The sequence below is a fragment of the Mauremys reevesii genome, linkage group 1 (genome assembly GCF_016161935.1).
Source record: "Mauremys reevesii isolate NIE-2019 linkage group 1, ASM1616193v1, whole genome shotgun sequence".
Classification (NCBI taxonomy): domain Eukaryota; kingdom Metazoa; phylum Chordata; order Testudines; family Geoemydidae; genus Mauremys; species Mauremys reevesii.
Genome location: NC_052623.1, coordinates 245,427,165 through 245,446,722, shown reverse-complemented (window position 1 = coordinate 245,446,722; position 19,558 = coordinate 245,427,165). Strand labels below are relative to the sequence as shown.

Sequence of the window (19,558 nt, the reverse complement as noted above, 5' to 3'; positions counted from 1 at the left end):
AGTGTCCAGCGCTGTCACTGACCAGCATAATAATAAATATACATACCGTAGTAATTACACATCTCTGTAAGCATTATCGTCTCTTTACAGATGTGGAACCTGGGGCACAAAGAGGTTTATTGTTGCCCAATGTTACACAGTGGAGGTCTGATCCTATGCACCTTAAAGTCCATGGCAAAACTCTCATTGATTACAGTGGTAATGGATCAGGCTCAGTCAGTAACATAGCTGGGAACAGAACGTAAGAACCCTGACCAACACTCTTCTACTCTAAAAATAAAAGAATAATATGCTTTTATTAAAACACTAGCATAAGCCTTACTATTTCACTTCTATCTATAAGGATGAGCCTTTCAGCATTCTGACTAGCTAATCCCAAATTTCAGCTATAAGGTATGTTGAATTATAATTAATATTTTACATTTCTTTTCCTTTGTAGCTACAAGCTCTTCTCTTGTTCCTGTTCTTTAACTTATGGTGGGAAGAAAATATGTCAAGTGAAGAACTGCAAAAATATACCAGTTAAAAAGTTTTTTTTCCCCCTGGCAAACTGGAATGAGAAGTAAGTTTTAATCTTCATTTGAAGGATGCTAGTCTGCCTCATTTTACACAACCAATATTAGATTCTAAAAAATGGAGGGGTAAAGGTGTCTTCTAGAGATGGTGTCAGCTCATTTCACAGGTAGTAATAATGTTCTAAATACGCCAGTATGGTAATAGAAAGCTAGGTGCAATGGATAAAAATTGATACCTGGACATATTCTCTAATCTGTCATTATCCTGCATTTAGGGCACCAATTGTGGGCCAAAAGGACCCTCTGTGCATGGATGTTCCTTTTTCTGCAAGTAGAATCTCCACAGATTCTAGTGATCAGTAAGTGAAGGTGTGGGGAGCAAGGAGTGGACAAGCCAGGAGGAGGAGGGAGATGGGTCACGCTGGGAGCCTGGATTATGGGGACAAACATTATCCCTTCTGGGACTGAGCACAAACTGAAGGGAAATGTAAATGCAGCCCCAGGCTTTTTTTGTGGTGGTCAGTAATCCCTCTGTACCCAAGGTGCTTGAAAGAGATTCTTTTTATTCAGTGAGACAGTTTCCAACTGCCTCTGCCTATGAGAGCATGGGTCTCTGCAGTGCTCCTCCCCGAGACTTCCTGCCTGGAAAGCTAAACCACTTAAAAGTACAGTTCCTAATACTACAAATTTCACTTTCCAGCACAGGGATGTCCATGCTGGGGAACCACCTTTAAAGAGGCGGGGGTGGGGTGAGGGGAAAGCTTTGGGACAAAAGTCAGTCAGGAGTCCTTGATGTAATAGATTCAAGGGATCTGCACTGCAAGGGAGCAGGAAGTGAGCTTCAGTCTTATACAGAAACATAAGGCCTCTGCAGTGATGCCCCCTCTCCCCTCCCGAGAGGATCCATGGGGTTTGTGGACTGGACCCTCAATTTCTTCAGTGAGTGGGAAGAAACACCTATCTCTGCAAGGGAAGAAAGAAGGACATTCAGGGAGTTTCCTGGTTGCTGTGTAAGTATGTTCGCACAGGGACACAATCTGGCCCAAGTTTTCACTAGTGTCTGACTTCTGATAATCATGTGCAGCTCCCATTGAAGCTGAAGGACAGTTTTTTTAACTTCTTGACCTGAAAAATTAAACATGACTTTGTCATTAAATCTTTTTTTTAAATCATTCCCTCCTGTACAGCCTTTTCTCTTTATTATTACAACTCTCTGTGTACAATGATAGCAGTTAAAAAGTCAACAGGTACCTTACTGTGATATGTGAGAGAATGTGGTCTGATAGGGTTAAGTCCAGGTTTCTGCCTCCTCTTGTGCAGGTGCTCAGGAGAAAGTAATGATGCTGGGCACTCTAGGCTAATCAGGCTCCCCAGCAGAAAAGCACAAACCCTGTAGAAGTAGTTGTTGTGGAGGGCAGAAGGGGAAGTCATTTGGAGCAACACAGATTCCACACTCAGTTACTATAGGGCTGAGATGGTAACGCAGAGTAGGGTTTTTCTTTGTACTTCTCACAATGTCAGGCCCTCTAGTTTTGTTGCTGTAATCATCCTATTGGATAACAAAATCTTTAGTAGGACTGTGGGCAGCCTGACTGGCTTACGTTTTGAATTTTATATCAGCTAAACCTTTTCAGCAGTTTACATCTTGTTAGTCATCATTTTGAATTGGTAATAAGACACTACCATATAGTGACTTTTCAATGGTGACCACTGAAGTTATACATTTAAGTAAAGTTTGGCTTGACAAACACAATCATCTGACACGGGTCATGTAATTACAATTGTGTTGTGTGATTTTTTTTCTCTTGCTTGATTTTTGGTGTTGAATATTTTATTGTCGTTCAGGGTTAAAGGAGAAAACTACAGTGCTCACTATTTGACTCTTTACAATGCTGGTTAACATAGGCAATTGTTCTCTTTATGATGTACAATTCTTCTTCTGTATTTATTTTCAATGGTTGTCACCATTTGAGTATCATTTTCTTTTTAAGATCATTGCTTATCTGGAATACAAAGGAAATGATTTGCTGATTTGAGTTTAAGTCTAAGGATCAGATATATCTGAAAGGAAGAAAAGAAAAATATAGAGTTGTTCCTTTATTAAAAGAAAGTAAGGAGAAAAGTGCAGCTAGGGAAGTATCAGGTGAATATGTCTCTCGTGGGTATTTTTGGCTGCCTAAGAAGTGGTCACCTTTCTAATATGCATCCCAGGAAATCCTGTATTTATAGGAGGAGAAATTTTTTTTTTTTCAGGAATCGGAGACCCATCTGATACAGTAAGAAAACTCCTCAGCAAAAAAAAACAAACAAAAAAAGTCTGACTTCTGGTTCTACCTGAACGCAGAAGTTAAGAAATCTGATAATTAAAGAGTCAGGGGTTCTGTTACCATCTCTGCAGCTAAGCGCAATATCAAGTGGTTCCAATTCCACTCGCTGAGGTCCTTTTTTAAAAAAAGAAAAAAATATTTCTGTATACATGTGTGGTGGTTTGAGAACTGGGTTAAAATTGTGAGCTATCACATTAAATTCCCTGGGGGTTCCCTGGTCCTGCTTGAAGAATAGGGAGTTCTGTAGGGAAGTATGTAATCTGGGTCTTTCAGGGTACACAGCAATAGACTGTCTCTGAAGGTACGTCTACACAATAAAGAAAAACCCATGGTTGGCCATGCCAGCTAACTCAGGTTTGCAGGGCTCAGGCTGCGGAGCTGTTTCACTGCTGTTTGGATATCTGGACTCGGGCTGGAGCCCAGGCTTGAAGACCCTTCAGGGTGGGAGACTCCCAGAGCTCAGTCTCCAGCCTGAGCTTGGAAGTCTACACAGCAGTGAAACAGCTCCACAACCCAAGCCCTGCAAGCCTGAGTCAGCTGGCCTGGACCAGCTGCGATTTTTCTTTGCTGTGTAGACATATCCCTAGGGCACGTCTACACTGGCAAAGTTATAGTGCTGGCAGTTACAGCACCGCTCAGAGAGTGCTGAATGGAAACCGCTGTTGTGTGTTCACACTGTCAGCTGCCTGCTCAATAGCGTGTTCACACTTGCAGCACTTGCAGCAGTATTTGGAGCGTTGCACTCTGGGCAGCTATCGCACAGAGAACCTCTTTCTTTTCTGCCGCTAAGACTTGTGGGAAGGCGGAGGGGGTCGCGGGGCATCCTGGGTCCTGTCCCAATGACTCGTGATCTATTGTTTCACATCCCAGAAATCCCCATGCTTCTGTCCACATTTGGCGCCATCTTCCAATGGTTTGTGTATTGCGTGCCCTGCCTCTTTGGGCTGCAAGAATGGATCCCAAACTGCTGACCAGTATGCTGCTCGCTCTGACCAACACTTCATGAGTGGCAGTCGAGTTATTCCTTAAACTACAAAGACAAGAGGAGTGCGACATTGATCTCGCCATGCATAGTAGCTACAACACGGGATTGCTTGTGGCATTCACGGAGGTGCTAACCACTGTGTAACACTGCTTTTGGGCTCGGGAAACAAGCACTGAGTGGTGGGATCACATCGTGATGCACGTCTGGGATGGTGAGCAGTGGCTGCAGAACTTTCAGATGAGGAAAGCCACATTCATTGGAATGTGTGATGAGCTCACTCCAGCCCTATGGCGCAAGGACATGAGAATGAGAGCTACTCTGTCGCTGGAGAAGTGTGTGGCGATTCCATTGTGGAAGCTGGCTACTCCAGACTGCTACCGATCGGTCGCTAACCAGTTCGGAGTGGGAAAGTCGACCGTTGGACTCATGTTGATGGAAGTGTGCAGGGCCATTAATCGTATCCTGCTCCAAAAGACTGTGGCTCTGGGCAACATAAGTGACATTGTATATGGCTTTGCACAAATGGGCTTCCCTAACTGCGGAGGGACGATAGATGGCAGCACGTTCCAATTCTGGCACCAGACCACCTAACCACAGAGTACATTAATCGCAAAGGGTATTTCTCAGTGGTTCTCTGGAGCTTGTGGATCACCGTGGGCATTTCACAGACATTAACACAGGCTGGTCTGGAAAGGTGCATGACGCACAAATCTTTCAGAATACCAGCCTGTTTAAGAAGCTGCAAGCAGGGACTTTCTTCCTGGACCAGAAGATCACCGTAGGGGAAGTCAAAATGCCCACTGTGATCCTGGGAGACCCTGCCTACCCCTTAATGCCATGGCTTATGAAGCCATACACAGGGCAACTTGACAGCAGCAAGGAGTGGTTCAACAACAGGCTGAGCAAGTGCAGAATGACTGTTGAGTGTGCTGCTGGCCATTTAAAAGCCCTCTGGTGACACCTCTATTGGAAGCTGGACCTAGCTGATGACAATATTCCTATGCTTATAGCTGCGTGCTGTACGCTCCATAATATTTGTGAAGGGAAGGATGAAAGCTTCACTCAAGGCTGGTATATATGATCTCTAGCCAGAATAAATTAAGCCATACACTATCCTTCTGAAGTATTATTTGTTTTACAGACAAGTCACAAAAGAAGTCTGTGGCAGAGTCAACATGGCAATGAAGTTCTCCTAGCTCTTGGCCTTGTGCTATTGCTTTAGAAGTGTTTCTCCACTCAGTCTAAGATGAAAATAAATTGTTCTATGGAATAGCTTATGAAGTTATATAGAATAGAATAGCGCATGAAAGAGGTAGTGTACCATTCGTTTTTTGTTGGGATATATTACCTTTGCCTTCTTCTTTGTAGAGCTAATTTCACTCCGACTTATTTATGTGCTGGTTTTTAATTGGTCCTTTCTTTTTCAAAGGAGACATGAGTGACAATAGGGCCATTAGGAAGAGATGCTAAAAAGTCACTTGGATTTTTTTTGTCCAGCAACAGCTCAATCAGCGGATGGAGGAATTTTATGCTGGCAGCTAATTGGATATAGCTGAGACCAATGAGGCTCATTACTTTAGATTAGAAAGGATTGAGTTATCAATATGGGCAAGAGAGATGGAAATGGAGGGAAAGATTTTGCTGAGTAGAGGCCCAGACAAGGAGTTCCTAAGGAAGGTGTATATATGTGGTTTGTCTTTTGGAGTGCTCTAACTATAGAGGAGGGGAGGCAGCTCAAGACTTTGTCAAGTGTCTAATATTTTGGCTAAACCAGAAACCCTAATAGAGGTTTTTTGTGTTTGGCACTGAGCTTCTTGTGAAGTCTCCCTTTCTTTGCTTGTTGCCTCCCTCTTCCCCACCTTTTGTCTGGAATGTCTGATTTTAGTTTCTTTGGGGCAAAACCTAATATAATCGGGCTCCAGTTTTCATTATGGTCTTTGGGTGCTAATGTTGTATACATTTTAACTATCCTGTGCACTGAATGAGGCAGGGATCCTATTTTTAAAAAATAGTATGTGATCATGTAATTAGACTGCACCATAATGAATGTACACTGGCAAGCTTCATTCTGGAATTTCCTATTTTTTTGAGTGATTGTCTTAACAACCTTAATGTTTGCAGTGTTTTTGTGGCAGTGTAGGTAAGGAAATATATTTTACTCAACCACATAGAGCTGTTTTTCGGGTCTTCAGTGTAAGCTCGAAAGCTTCTCTCTTTCACCCAACAGAAGTTGGTCCAGTAAAAGATTGTGTCACCCACCTTGAACCTTAATAATGTTCTTTAAATTTAGCTTTTTGTGTTTAACTTCCTAGGTTTTTAAAAAACAAACTAAATACTCACATGAATTATAAGTAGCGCTGGAGCCTTTAGAGCCACTACACAGACCTCTGCACTTAATGGTGTAACTGTTAGAACAGTAGGTTGTCATCCTTTATATAGATTGGCATTATATGGGGATAAGACCTACTTTGCCAGTGGGTTTCACAGATATTTGCTGACACCAGAGGAATGGAGAGACTCTGAAATCTTGATTTCCATTCCAGGCTCTGGGGGAGTGTGTCCTCTAGTGGGCACAGATTCTTCTGCTTGTTTTCCTCTTCTGTCCCATCTCCACCAACCTGTCCCTGTCATTCCGGTCTCTTCCCTCATCCTGGCTACTTGCCCTAGTCTACTTTCCCAGGCAGTCCTAATCACCCTTTTCACTGCAGCTGTCAGAGCTGTCTCTTTTCTACCGCTGCCACAATTCTCCCACCACGATCACCACTGGTTGCTAATCCTGGTCTTCGTCCAGCCAGTCCTAATTTCCTCCCCTTCCCGCAACTCCTTATTTGATCTCATTGTTCCTACCAGCCAATTGTCTCCCACTCCCATTTCTCACTGGCTCTCAGTCTTCTCACTGAGCTTGTAGTCCTAGTGCCCTTATCCAACCATTCCCAGATCCCCTTTATCTCCCATTCACATTTTTCTCTCCCGCCATCTGGTCCCAGTCCACCAGATTCCTTGTCCCAATCTACTCTTTTCCCTCCCCAATCTCCATTTGACTCAGAGAGCTTCTTTCTCCATGTTCCTGAGTGCCACCCAGATGTTCACTGAGAGCACAGACGAAACACAGCGAGAGCAGCTATTACAGGGAAAGTCATTCTGGGCCTGTATAGCCTTAGACTGAGCTTGGGCCATGATTCTGCAACCTCATAATGTAAATGAAACCCACTGAAGTCAGGATCTAAGGCCTTGGATTGTAAATTCTTCATAGGGCCTTGTGAGCACAGTTTATCTGTTGTATGGTGGTTTAGATGCAATCTACTCCTAGATGGTCTGAATTGAAAGTAATGTCAAATGTCACATTTCCTCCTAGGTCTAAAATAAGGCTTCGCATTTGGCCTATACCTTCTAAAGTTTGAGCTATGATCTCAAATAGTCAGAGTTGAACTCCTTTCAAATTACTAGCAGTTGAAGGTTGCAGTATGTCATGGTTACAAGGCAAGCTGTGACTTGGGCCCTTTTACAGTCCCTTGCAAGAGCACCTCTCAGGTGACAGACTTTGCTTTCTTCATCTCTCTCAAGGGTAGAGCCCTGCAGTTCAACCACTCTTAGACTGGATCTCTGGATTTCAGAACTCCCCCATCCCCCTTTCCCAACTGTGTTAACACAACAGGCCCAACTGCATTTGGCATCTGCAAGAGACTTTTCTCCAGAAGTCTGTGACAAACAGCTGACTGAAGTGATTCAAAACAGCTTCTTCAAAACAAATGTGTTGTTTATTCACCCAAAGGTACACTGCAATCAGAGAATAGAGTTAAAACAACAGAAGTCCTACATGTCTTGACTTATTTCCCTGGCAGCTTGGGCAAGCCTCACTAACATAGGCCCATCCCATAGGGCCTGTGCATTGGTTCCTCTGAGTCAAGCAGTGGCGGATGACTGAATTCCTTCTCCCTCTCTAGAGAGGAAGTTTTTAACTGTTCAGTGTCCCAGTGATCTTAGACTCTGAACCTTGGCAAACCAGCTGTATAATTTGCATGGAGTCTGGAAATAGCATCTTCCTAATTAATAGCCCACCCATTGTTCTCTTAACACCCTGGAAGTTGTTTATGCAGAGGTGATTTATCTCTGACCTATTTGTTGTTCTTAATAGTCCCCTTTTATTTAATCCACATCATCAGACAGAATAATATCAAGCAGGTAAAGTAATACAGTTATCTCCCATGTTCTGTAAACACCGTATATCACTGGAAATTTTCTTGATAGGCAATAAGGTCTTGGATTTGACCTATGACTTCAGTCTCATGATGATCTAGCCATGTTTAAAGTCTGCACTTAATATAGCTTAATAGAGCCTACTTTTAGTAGTGCTATGTATTTTGTCATGATAAGTCCAAGTGAAGCCGCTCGCAAAAGAGAAGTAGAGAATCTGTATCTTGTAATATGAGGCATATTTTTTCCACTTGGTTACAAGATTAATGAGGCTTCCTGGCATTAGCAAAGATGTTTGCCCGGTTTATGAGTAATCATTTATCTCCTGTATAATAAAGTGCAGGGCTTCCCCCCCCCACCCTTGATTCAGGTCTTTTAAGATATTTAAGGTTGAGTACCCATGTTTTAGGGTCACTTTGTTCAGGATGAATGGAATTGATGGGCTGTAAATGAAAAGACAGGAAATAACTGATTTGGAGATGTGTGAAATAGACTACTTTCCCAATCACTTTTTGAAAGTCACTAAGCTTTGGGAGAAAGAACAAAAAATAGCACACCAGTCATTGTCTGAAAACTGTAAATAGGGACATTTGGGGAGACAGGGGGATGCATCTTAATTTCTTTGGAGTGAGACTGCTCTTTAAACTGAATGAGTGGAATATAGATTTCAGAGTAGCAGCCATGTTAGTCTGTATCTGCAAAAAGAACACGAGTACTTGTGGCACCTTAGAGAATAACAAATTCATTTCAGTATAAGCTTTCATGGGCTATATCCCACTTCTTCGGATGCATAGAAGAAGTGAGCTGTAGCCCACAAAAGCTAATGCTGAAATAAATTTGTTAGTCTCTAAGGTGCCACAAGTACTCCTGGAATATAGATGTTTTGCTTTATTAAAAGGAGTGGGTAGGGGTGCGGGGGAGAGGGTAAGTTGTTCAAGTATACCTTCAGTCAAGTTATGCCAGATTTATAACAATGTAACTGACAGTGGAATTTTACCCTAAATTCCACATAACCCCTCCTAGTTCTAATCCTAATGTTTTCCAGACTGTTAAATTATTTCAGTGGAGCTTCCTTGATTTGTTTCCAGAATGACAATACACATTTTTTGAGAACACCTACAACTACACCATTTCATTAAACCATCTAGAATGCTGAAAATTTTCACTCTGTTTAATTTAGATTTATATCCTAAGATTTTAATATTGAATCAGGTTCAAATCTTCATTTTCTAAAATGCTTGTATCACCTCTGCAAAATAGTTCTTTTAGCCCTGGATTCTGAATATTGATTTTGTTTGCAAAGAAAATGTAATTAATCTCAATATCTGTTTGCAAAATCTGGCTTTTCACCAAATGTTCTCAGTGAAAATAAAAGATGTGCTTTTGAATATGAACTTTCACTTCAGGCAAAATAGAGTAATACTTTGTAGGTCTCTGAACTAATGACTCAGATGTTTTTACACAGGTAGGAAAAAAATCTCAATTATTAGGATTTGTGCGAATTAAAATTGTAAACCAGTTTATAAAACCTACATAACTAATTTAATTGATCAATCTACTTGTTAATGGGCAATACAAACCTGAAATGGACACTAGTTTCTACAACTTTACTTGCTTAAAAAATTGACATGCATTGGATTTAAAAGTGCATCAGCCTTTAAACTGTGTTTGAAAAAAAATTACACTGTTTATACGTGCATAAATTAGAGAATGGTATCATAGTTAACAAATTCTAAGAGACACACACACTCACTCACTCTGTCCAATTGACTTCAACAGGATTTGTGCATATATGTCTGAGGGGAGAATTTAGCCCATTACCACTAGTTTATAATCCATTTTTCATTCAGTGTTTATTCTCATGTACTTTCTTATTAACGGGATGGCCTTTGCTTGCAACAACCAAGCTAGTCCTGCCCTTCTCTTCTCTAGTGTTTGATCATTTGGATGGACAAGATTTTATATGCCTTTTCTCATGTAATGTGACCTAAGGTTAACTGTTGGCAATGCTTATAATAGATCTGTCAGTTGCATTTCCACCCATGGAATTGCTACCTTGCAGTTTATTGCTTAGTAAGGTGTGTTGTGGGATACAGTAAAAGTTGAAAAGCAGTAACTGCAAATAACACTGTTAAAGTATGTTAGATTTCTTAAAATTGTGATTTTTTTTTCTTTCAGAATCAACTTCCCTCTACAAATAAAATCTCTTCCTAATGAAACAATATTGACAATAAAACTATTTGGAGTAAATAGTGTGTCTAAAAATACAGAAATACTGGCTTGGACATGTTCCCCCTTGTATCAAAAACTGTAAGTACATTTTTGTATGATAGTGGTTTTTTTAAATGGTGTTCTTTAATTAAGTGCTATGCTCTGCAGGAAAGGGAGGTCTGAAATGAATATACAAACAAATGAACACTAATTTGAGCAGCTAAACAGAACTTTATTGCAATACAGACTGAAACAGTCACTTTCAATAATTGTTCCACCTTTCCATACAGAGCTCTTTCAAGTCCTGATTTTCCCGAACCCCTTTGGATTGGGCTTCTCTGACTGTCCACCGGGTTACCCTAGGAAATTCCCTTCGTGTTGAAGGGCCTTGTTGCCTTCCCCATCCCTCACTAAATTACCCTCTCATTCAGACTATTTTCTTTCTGGATATGCTTTCCTGTTCCCTCGCTCCCTGACCCTTTCCACACACTTCTCATACTTCATAGAATGGTGCTGCTAATGGGACTACAGTGAACAGTTTCTCTGTTCCCTCCCCATAGTTTAGAAACTTCCCTCACATTTTAACTTTCCCTTTTTACCCAACACTCAGTTTAGCATTATTTTAAAGATGCTTGTCGGTTATGAATACCTCTGTAACTCTATGTAAATAAAGACCTAGGGTGAAATATTCAGAAATGAGTAAGTTGTATTGGGCTAAGGCCAGATTTTTAACGATATTTATACTCATAGACTTTAAGGCCAGAAGAGACCATCATAATCATCTGTCTGACCTCCTGCACATTGCAGGCCACAGACTCTCACCCACCCACTCCTGTAATAGACCCCTAATCTCTAGCTGAGTTACTGAAGTCCTCAAACCATGGTTTAAAGACCTCAAGTTCCAGAGAATTCACCATTTACACTAGTTAAAAAGTGCAAGTGACCCATGCTGCAGAGGAAGGCGAAAATCGCCCAGAGTCTCTGCCATGAACCCTCTCCTAGAGCTAGCTGCCTAATCCAGGTCAGACCTTTCTCACAAAAAATGAGAAGAAAGAGGTGGAGCCCCTCCTTATACACAATAGCCCAGTGATTAGAGAACTCACTCAGGATGTGGTTCCGATGTCCACTCTGCCTGATTCAAAGCATGAATTTGAATCCAGAGTGCCCACCTTCTGGGTAAATGCCTTAGTCACTGGGCTACACAGTCATTTTCACTCTCCGGCCCAATGATATATAAGTATTTCATACAAAGTGCAACACACCCCAAAATACCCTAGCACCTGGGTGTTCAGGTGCTTTACTGGGAGGTGGGAGACCTGGCCTGTGTAGATTAGGGGTGCTCTGAGCACATCTACCAGATCAGGCTCTGCAGGCAAGATGCAGGGTGTGGGGACAACTAGCTTGTGAATTCTCCAGGGACTTAGGTGTAAGTTCAGAGCTGAGCAGCATGGCAGTGTCAGGACTGAGGCAGCTTTGTGAATGCCCAGGAGCAGAAATTTAGGCACCATGGCGAATTTAGATGCCAACTGGGTTAGGCAGCAGCTGAGCAGTAGTGCCAGTGACACCTAAATGTTGGAATTAGGTGCTAAAGTGGCAGACACCTAAGTCTCCTTTGTGAAACTTGCTCTTAAAAACTAAGTCCTATTGACTTTAAAAGAATGCTAGGCCCCTAAGTAACTTGCGTGCTCTTGAAAATTTTACTTCTCTATTAAAAATACAGCCTTATTCTTTCATGGTGCTACATAACTAGGGCTCTACCAAATTCATGGCCATGAAAAACACATCATAGACCATGAATGCTGGTCTCCCCCCCCCTCCCCCCGGCCCCATGAAATCTGGCCTTTTGTATGCTTTTACGTTATACTATACAGATTTCACGGGGGAGACCAGCATTTCGCAAATTGGGGTTCCTGAGAAACCCCAATTGCCAACCTTACTGCTGCGCTGCCTTCAGAGCTGGGAGGTCGGAAAGCATCGGCTGTTGGCTGAGCGCCCAGCTGTGAAAGCAGCACCCCACCAGCAGCAGCACAGAAGTAAGGGTGGCAATACCATACCATGACATCCTTACTTCTGCGCTGCTGCTGGTGGTGGCTCTGTCTTCAGAGCTGGGCACCTGGCTAGCAGCCGCCACTGTCCAGCTGCCCAGCTCTGAAGAAAGCACCCCGCCAGCAGCAGTGCAGAAGTAAGTGGAGCAGTAGTGTAAACCCCCCTTCTCCTCCCTCCACAATAACCTTGTGACTCCCCCACAACTCCTTTTTGGGTCAGGACCCCTACAATTACAACACCATGAAATTTCAGATTTAAATAGCTGAAATCAGAAAATTTACTGTTTTAAAAATCCCATGACCGTGAAATTGACCAAAATGGACCATGAATTTGGTAGGGCCCTATATATAACCAGTATACATAAGTAAGGAAATACAAGAATACTTTCCATTACAGCTATTTCAGTATTTTGTAGATCCTAGCTCAAATGACCCATCAAAGGAGAAATTAAAGCGAGGTGGAGGAGGAGGAATACTTTAGAATCTGTGTGTTCGACATTCACCAGTCTGTTAGCTATGTCATTTACTATTAGGAGAAACTACTAGTATAAGAGAAGCATAGGTGCTTTCCCTCCTCTAGCCAACCACAGCTCCACAAAATTGCTTACTTGCTATGATTTGAATTGATAGATCAATTTAAAACCAAAAGCACCCATGAAATTCAGTCAGAAAAGTGAAACTTTAAAATATCTGAACACTAGTCTACTTTACTATTCCATTAGGGCCATACCTGAATATTTTGTAGTTGGAATAAAATACAGTCTCTGAAAGGTCAACTATCTACAAAGTAACAGAAATAAGATTTTGGGGAATTATGCCACTTTGACACATGATTCTGACAAAGGAATCTGACTGGCTAGTCGGAAGGGTTCCAGTCCAGGAAATTAAGGGACGATAATTGCAATGTGTGGAGCTTTTTCTCCTTTCTATTTTTCCTCATTCAAAACATCGATCATTTAATCTTTAATTTTTGTTCACAGATTTTATGCAGAAAATGTTAACTGTCCTGTAATACAGAAATATAGACATACGATAAGCAAGAATAGTGATAAACTATGGGCTAAATTCTATTCTCATCTTCACTGATGTGACTCTACAGCAACTCTAATGATTTCAGTGGAGTAATTTTTGAATCACGGTGCTGTAAATGAGTACTTAGAAACACACACCAGTGATGCATTGTCCCAGGTTACTGGGAGTGTCTCATGAACGCAATGAGACTAGATATTAAAGAGTTCTAATGAGCATTTCATAGTATGCTACAGTGCAGAATTAAGGTTGTTTTGGTGCCCTGACTCTGCATTTCTATACCTTTAACATGTTTGGACTTCTTTTTAAGTTTGCGGTCAACTATGAATTGCTTGGGTTTATAATAGATGGTTTGAGGATAATTGCAACATTTCTGCCATGTATTTTATCTTTAACCATTGATATGTCCTTTCAATCTAACTCCATTTTAACATAGTTTTCATCTGGAAATATAAATAATAAAACTGCTAATCATGGACCCTGACTTTTCTAACCAATAAACCTAATATTCATGCTGCTTGCCCTTATATTATAATTGGCCATATATAGAATATAATTACCAAAAGGGACCTGGATGGTGGAGTTTAACAGGAGCACATGTTAAACTCGAGAAGCTGTTCAGTAAGTATTTGCAATGATAGTGCCAACTCTCCTCCTTGCACATCAGGAAAATCTGTTCGTCTCTTGGGCTAAATAGTTTAGAGTTCCAAACCTAATTAAGACATCAGAAATCCATCATTTTGGGCAATTTGGAAGAGGTAATGTCTCCCACAGTGCTCATTTCTCTGAGTTCACCACTTCTAACAACACAGCTTATTTTGAAGTGGTATTTCCAAATCAGAGAGAGCAGGCAACATAATTTTCTTTTGCTGGTCTCAGCGAGCGAAGTCCCCCATGTGACTTCAGGGCACAAGGTTGAACTTGTAACTTAATGTAGCTTGAGCTGTCCTTAAACCTCTGTCTTGTCTTGTAATGTAATGAGCCTGGGAGTTTACTTCAGCTCCTGTTATAAACAAGAGTAGGAAATCTGTTGAGGGTGTTCTCACTTGTCATTGGTCTGTGTAAATAAATAAATAGCGGTAGATATATAGCAGTTTGTTCACTTTCCATCCATATTTTATTGTTAAAGGAACTTTCTCATACAGATAGTGAGATAATAGATAGACAATGTTAGTGAAGTTGTTGGCTATCAATGCTCTAGTTGTTGGCCCTTTCCTTTTCAGAATCATCCCATCATGCTATACCACCTGCTCTTCTTGCTATTTGCATCATTCTTCTATGCAAAAAGAAATGCCCAGTTATTGCCATCCTGTCTCCAGACTTGGTTCTAGAGACCGGCAATCCATGTAACTGCACCATAATTCTGTGGGGGCTCCAGTGGAAACTGGGCTTTAAATGATGTGTAGTTTCTGTATTCTTGTGGAGCCCTCTTCCCCTGGGTGTCTCATATGACTTTAGGCTTGTCCTTCTTTAAAGAGTTTGACTTAGTGATGTAAACACACCGATTCAGTGCAAGCAAATAAAGTAATACAGTAATTTGTGTCATTCATTCATTCGTGTGTGTGGAATGAATGAATGACACAAATTACTGTATTACTTTATTTGATTGCACTGAATCAGTGTGTTTATGTCATTGTGTGTGTGTGTGTGTGTGTCATAAATACTACATATTTATCCAACCACATAAACTGGTTCCTTTTTTTCCAATTCTACACTATTCAAGCAGTCTTGCTGCTCTCTATATTGTAATCACTATCTCCTAATCAAACAAAAATATCTCCTCCTCTGCTTCCTCTTTACTTTATGCTTCTGTTATTCTGCTTTGTGTTCCTCCTACCTTGCTGACCAGTTCTTTAGCTTCTCATTTGGTACCATATCACCCTTTCTCACCTCCCATTCTTCTCCCCAATGCATGCACCCACATCTGGCAAAATTCAGCGTTTGATCTACAGGTAGGTCAGGGCCAGAAAGTTCTGATTTAGATTCCGATCTTAGCTCCACAGGCCCATCTGTGTTCTTTTCTTGATCCACTCTTCTCCTTTCATACTCTCCCTGGGTGATTTTATTGACTCCCATGGTTTTAACTGCCACTTATAAGCAGATGATTCCCAGATATTTAACCTTGAACTCTGCCTTCTTTCCAATATCACATAGACTCATAGACTTTAAGGTCAGAAGGGACCGTTATGATCATCTAGTCTGACCTCCTGCACAATGCAGGCCACACAATCTCACCCATCCACTTTTATAACAAACCCCTAACCTATGTCTGAGTTATTGAAGTCCACTGTGTCTCAGAAATCTCCTTCTGGATGCCCCCTGCTTTCTCATAATCAGCCACTCCAAATCAAAACTATTATGTTTCTTCTCTGTGGGCTGGTCATGTTTTGTAGTCTCCCCTTCTTTTATCCCTTCGCTGGCTTCCTGGCTTCTTACTACATCAAGTTCAAACTTCTTGTCACTTCCTTCAGCACCAGGTATAAACTTGCCCTACTTACTCTGCTCTTGCTTCCTCCTATTCGCCTTCATGTTGCTCAGTTTTCTCCTTACTGCTTATTTCCTCTACTGCCCCCGGCATTTAAAACAGTCCCTTAGCTCTCATTCATCAGGCACCTGCACACTCATTCTTCAAATAGCTCCTTAAAAAAACATTTTTTATCAAATCTTTCCGACCTTGTTTTCCTACCTTGTTGCCCCACCCTCCTTTGCCCTCACAGTTGCCCCATTCCTCGTCTTACCTCTCTCAAAGGTTTCCAGGTCAGGAACCACAGCTCTATGGATTTTTTTAAAGTACTGCATACATTTGTAGTGCAAGTATAAATGATTAGTGGTAATAAAAGGGGATGAGGGTAGTTTGGCCTCCATGTCCATTCAACCCTTGGCTGCTCATCTAAGACTGCTAACAATAGTATCAATTAATGCTGATTATGGTGAGTTGCTGTGAAAGAAAGAGCTGAAGAGCAGTGAATCATTTCATAAAGTTCACCCAAGTAAACATCAGCTGGAAACACCTTTCAGTCACTATTGATCTGGTTTGAATTCAAACTAGCAGCCTAAAGGTGAACAGCTTCATATTTCACAACTAGTTTCCCCCTAATATCTTCTTGTTCACATCAGTATTCTTTGTTTCCCATACACCTGCAGCTGCAAAACAAACTTTTGAAAATCATTTGTCTTTGATCCTCCTGAACTTTGCTCTCTCAGTGAAATAGTGTTTGCACTACTACCACCAAATATCTTCAGAAGTCAAAAAACAGACTATGCTTTTACTCTGAATGGTGGCTGCAAAGATGACATTGCAGGGTTTCCATGTTTCTTGTCTCAATGACTCTATAGCAATTTAGTTCAGTTTGCAATTCAAAATATTCCTTTTTTGTCAGTGCTGCAAACTCACACGGGGATCAGAAAACCCATCTGTGTTCTTATATCCTCATCACTGCTAAAGATTCTGTGTTCTGAACTCATTTATCCATTTTGTTGATGCTCTAGTAGGCAGAAAGGAATTTAGTTCATTCTCCCACAGCTGTATTGATTGTGCAGTGCTAACAGTAGTAAAAATTTGCCTGTCACTAAAAATAATTATTTAGGCGTAGAAAAAAATGTTGAATATGCCCTTTTATACATACATCTGATTTCTGATCTTAACCCCACCAGCCATTAAGATGTGAGTAAATTAAAAGGCAAAACAGATATACTATATCTTAATTCAAGTGAGTGGATTAATTATGATTAGGACTTGCACCTATGTCTTTCCAAATGTATTCAGGCACCACTGAATGAATTATATTGACCTGGAATTTTTTTATCTGAAGACAGTGTGCATGCATGTTTCTGATCAGACTTTTGTTTGTGAATGTAGTGCTCAGAGACGTGCTAGAGGCCATAATCTTCTCTTTATCCACTGAACAAATTGAGTGGGGAAGCTTGCACTATCTCCTCCTCCTAGAGGGACCATTTCTATGGGTGCTTCAGTCCTCATGCCCCTTCAGTCCTCCAGACTGATACTACTAAATAGAGTTGTTGTCAGTAGCTACCGGTGTGGTGCTCTGCTCTTGTTCGATGATGATAGCAGTTGGCTGCGTGCATGTTCCCTCTGTGTGCTGCCCCGGCTCTGCGCAGATAGCTGACACAGCAAACCCCGAGAGAAACCCCAAAGGCCACAGACTCTAGTAAGGTACAAAGGAACCCGAGCCAGGTTTATTGTCAAACGAAGCACAGTAATAGTTTCCTATAGACTCTACAGGACGTACTACGAATATGTGCCCCCTGGCAATGGACACAGCTCAGTCAGTAGCGGGACACTCCACTGCCCCCTAGACTGGATAAAGATGCGCACTCCGGGACCTACTTTTATACAGTTACAGGACAGATTACTCAGCCCTACTGATGTATTGAGGTACAGCCACTTGGCTCATTAGGGTGCTGTCTCCCCTTTGATCATGTTGTCCCAGGCAAACAGATCTATCCATCATGCTGTCCTGTCTTTAAGATGCACCTGCCTGTTCCTTGTTATGTTTGTGGAGTGTCCTGATGTCATCTTGGCACAAGTTCCTCTTCTCACCACTTCCGTGAGTGAGGTCTGCCTCTGGCTTACAGCCCAGCTTTTGCTTAGCAATGCCTGGAAGTACTTTGGTTCAGGCTTCAGGCCTCAGACTGGGCCTCTGACACAAGAGGTTATGTTTCAGGGCCTCAGCTTACTGCAAGGGTGCACAACTATGGCCAGTTGTGGTGGTGGATATTTTCTATCCATCTTAGATATCTATATGCCCCCCTTACCATAGCATCTGTGCACCTCAGAGTAGTTATTCTCCCAACATCCCTGTAAGGTAGGGAAGTAGTATTAGCCCCATTTTACAGATGGGGAACTGAAGCACAAAGAGATCAAGATCAAGATCAAACAAGAAGTCTGTGTTGGAGCACAGAACTGAACTGGAGTCTTCTGTATTGCCCCAACCAGTGGACCAGGACTGACAATTTACCAAACTTGTTTCTTATAGGCTACTGAGGGCAGCAACTTTCAGATATTACTGACCTAGGCCAGATTTGAACTACCAGCCTAGGGTTTGTGCCCTGTCCCATTCGTAGAGTCATAGAATCCAAGCCCAGAAAAGACCATTGTGATGGTCTAGTCTGGCCTCCTGTGTAACATGTATCATAAAACTTCCCCAAAGTAATTCCTAGAGAGCATACCATGTTTTAAAAATTGTCAGTGATGGAGAATCCGCTATGACTCTTGGTAAATTGTTCCAGTGATTAATTACTCTCACTGTTAAAAAATGTATGCTTTATTTCCAGTCTGAATTTGTCTGGTTTGAACTTCCAGGTGTTGGATTTTGTTATACTCTTTTCTGATAGATTGGAGAGCCCATTATTAAATATTTGTTACCCATGTAGATACTTATTCCCCGAGTCATTGATTTCAATGTTTCTGCTATAATTTCAATCAAGCCTGTTTGGTTTATCTCCGGTACTGATGCGGTATTATGTCTACGTATGTTGATATTTGCAGAAAGTTCATTCATGGAACCGTGCTGTTTAGCATGGCATTGTACAGTGAGCCTCCAACAACCATGATAGCTCCGGGCATTTGTGACGCTAGTCTGCCAGCACTAGTGACACTGCAGGTAAGGACTGCTTTTCGAGAAAGCAAAGCAAGGACTTGTCATCAAACAACTTGCAGTAAATGATTGATTACACGGTTCTTCCTGATCCCACAGTTTAAAAGTCATAAGAGACCTCTGCTTGTACACTATCAGCCCTTTTTGATTGTGGGGGAGTAAAATTCTACGTAACAGCAATTATACACCGTACTCGCTAAATCAGATACAGGCTGTGGGGGTTAGGCACTGAGTAGATTACTTTTTCTTCCATGTTCCTTGACATAAATTGCTGACCTGGTACCCTTCTCACAGCTGCGTTTCTGTCCCACTTGTATCCCGTGTACCACTGAATTACTTATCTTTATACACATCGCAGGCAACTAACAATTAACTGAGTCTGCAGAAAGGTCTGTGGGGAAGGAGCTACAAAGTGCATCTGTATTTATACTGCTCTTAATCCATGACCAAATGCCAGGCTGCCATTGATGTCACTGTGAGCTCTGCGTGTAGACCAAGGGCAGTATATGGCCTCCAAATATTGAAAAGACATTTTGTCTGTCCCCAGTGTTGTCCTGTTCGCAGATTGAACTGGTAATTTTAAAGGCACAACCAATTGCTTTTCATATTCAAAAACCAAATGATCATTATTAGC

At 41.6% G+C, this 19,558-nt stretch overlaps 1 protein-coding gene across 14 annotated transcripts in view; it reads left to right on the top strand.

The window, feature by feature from the left end:
• PIK3C2G (phosphatidylinositol-4-phosphate 3-kinase catalytic subunit type 2 gamma) overlaps positions 1-19,558 on the top strand; it is a 370,973-nt gene that overhangs the window by 143,881 nt on the left and 207,534 nt on the right. For all 14 annotated transcript variants that reach the window (XM_039544583.1, XM_039544571.1, XM_039544579.1 and 11 more), the window contains 3 exons: positions 440-562; positions 10,200-10,331; positions 18,816-18,930. In XM_039544583.1, the coding sequence (XP_039400517.1) occupies positions 440-562; positions 10,200-10,331; positions 18,816-18,930 (370 nt within the window). The remainder of the gene's footprint in view (positions 1-439; positions 563-10,199; positions 10,332-18,815; positions 18,931-19,558) is intronic.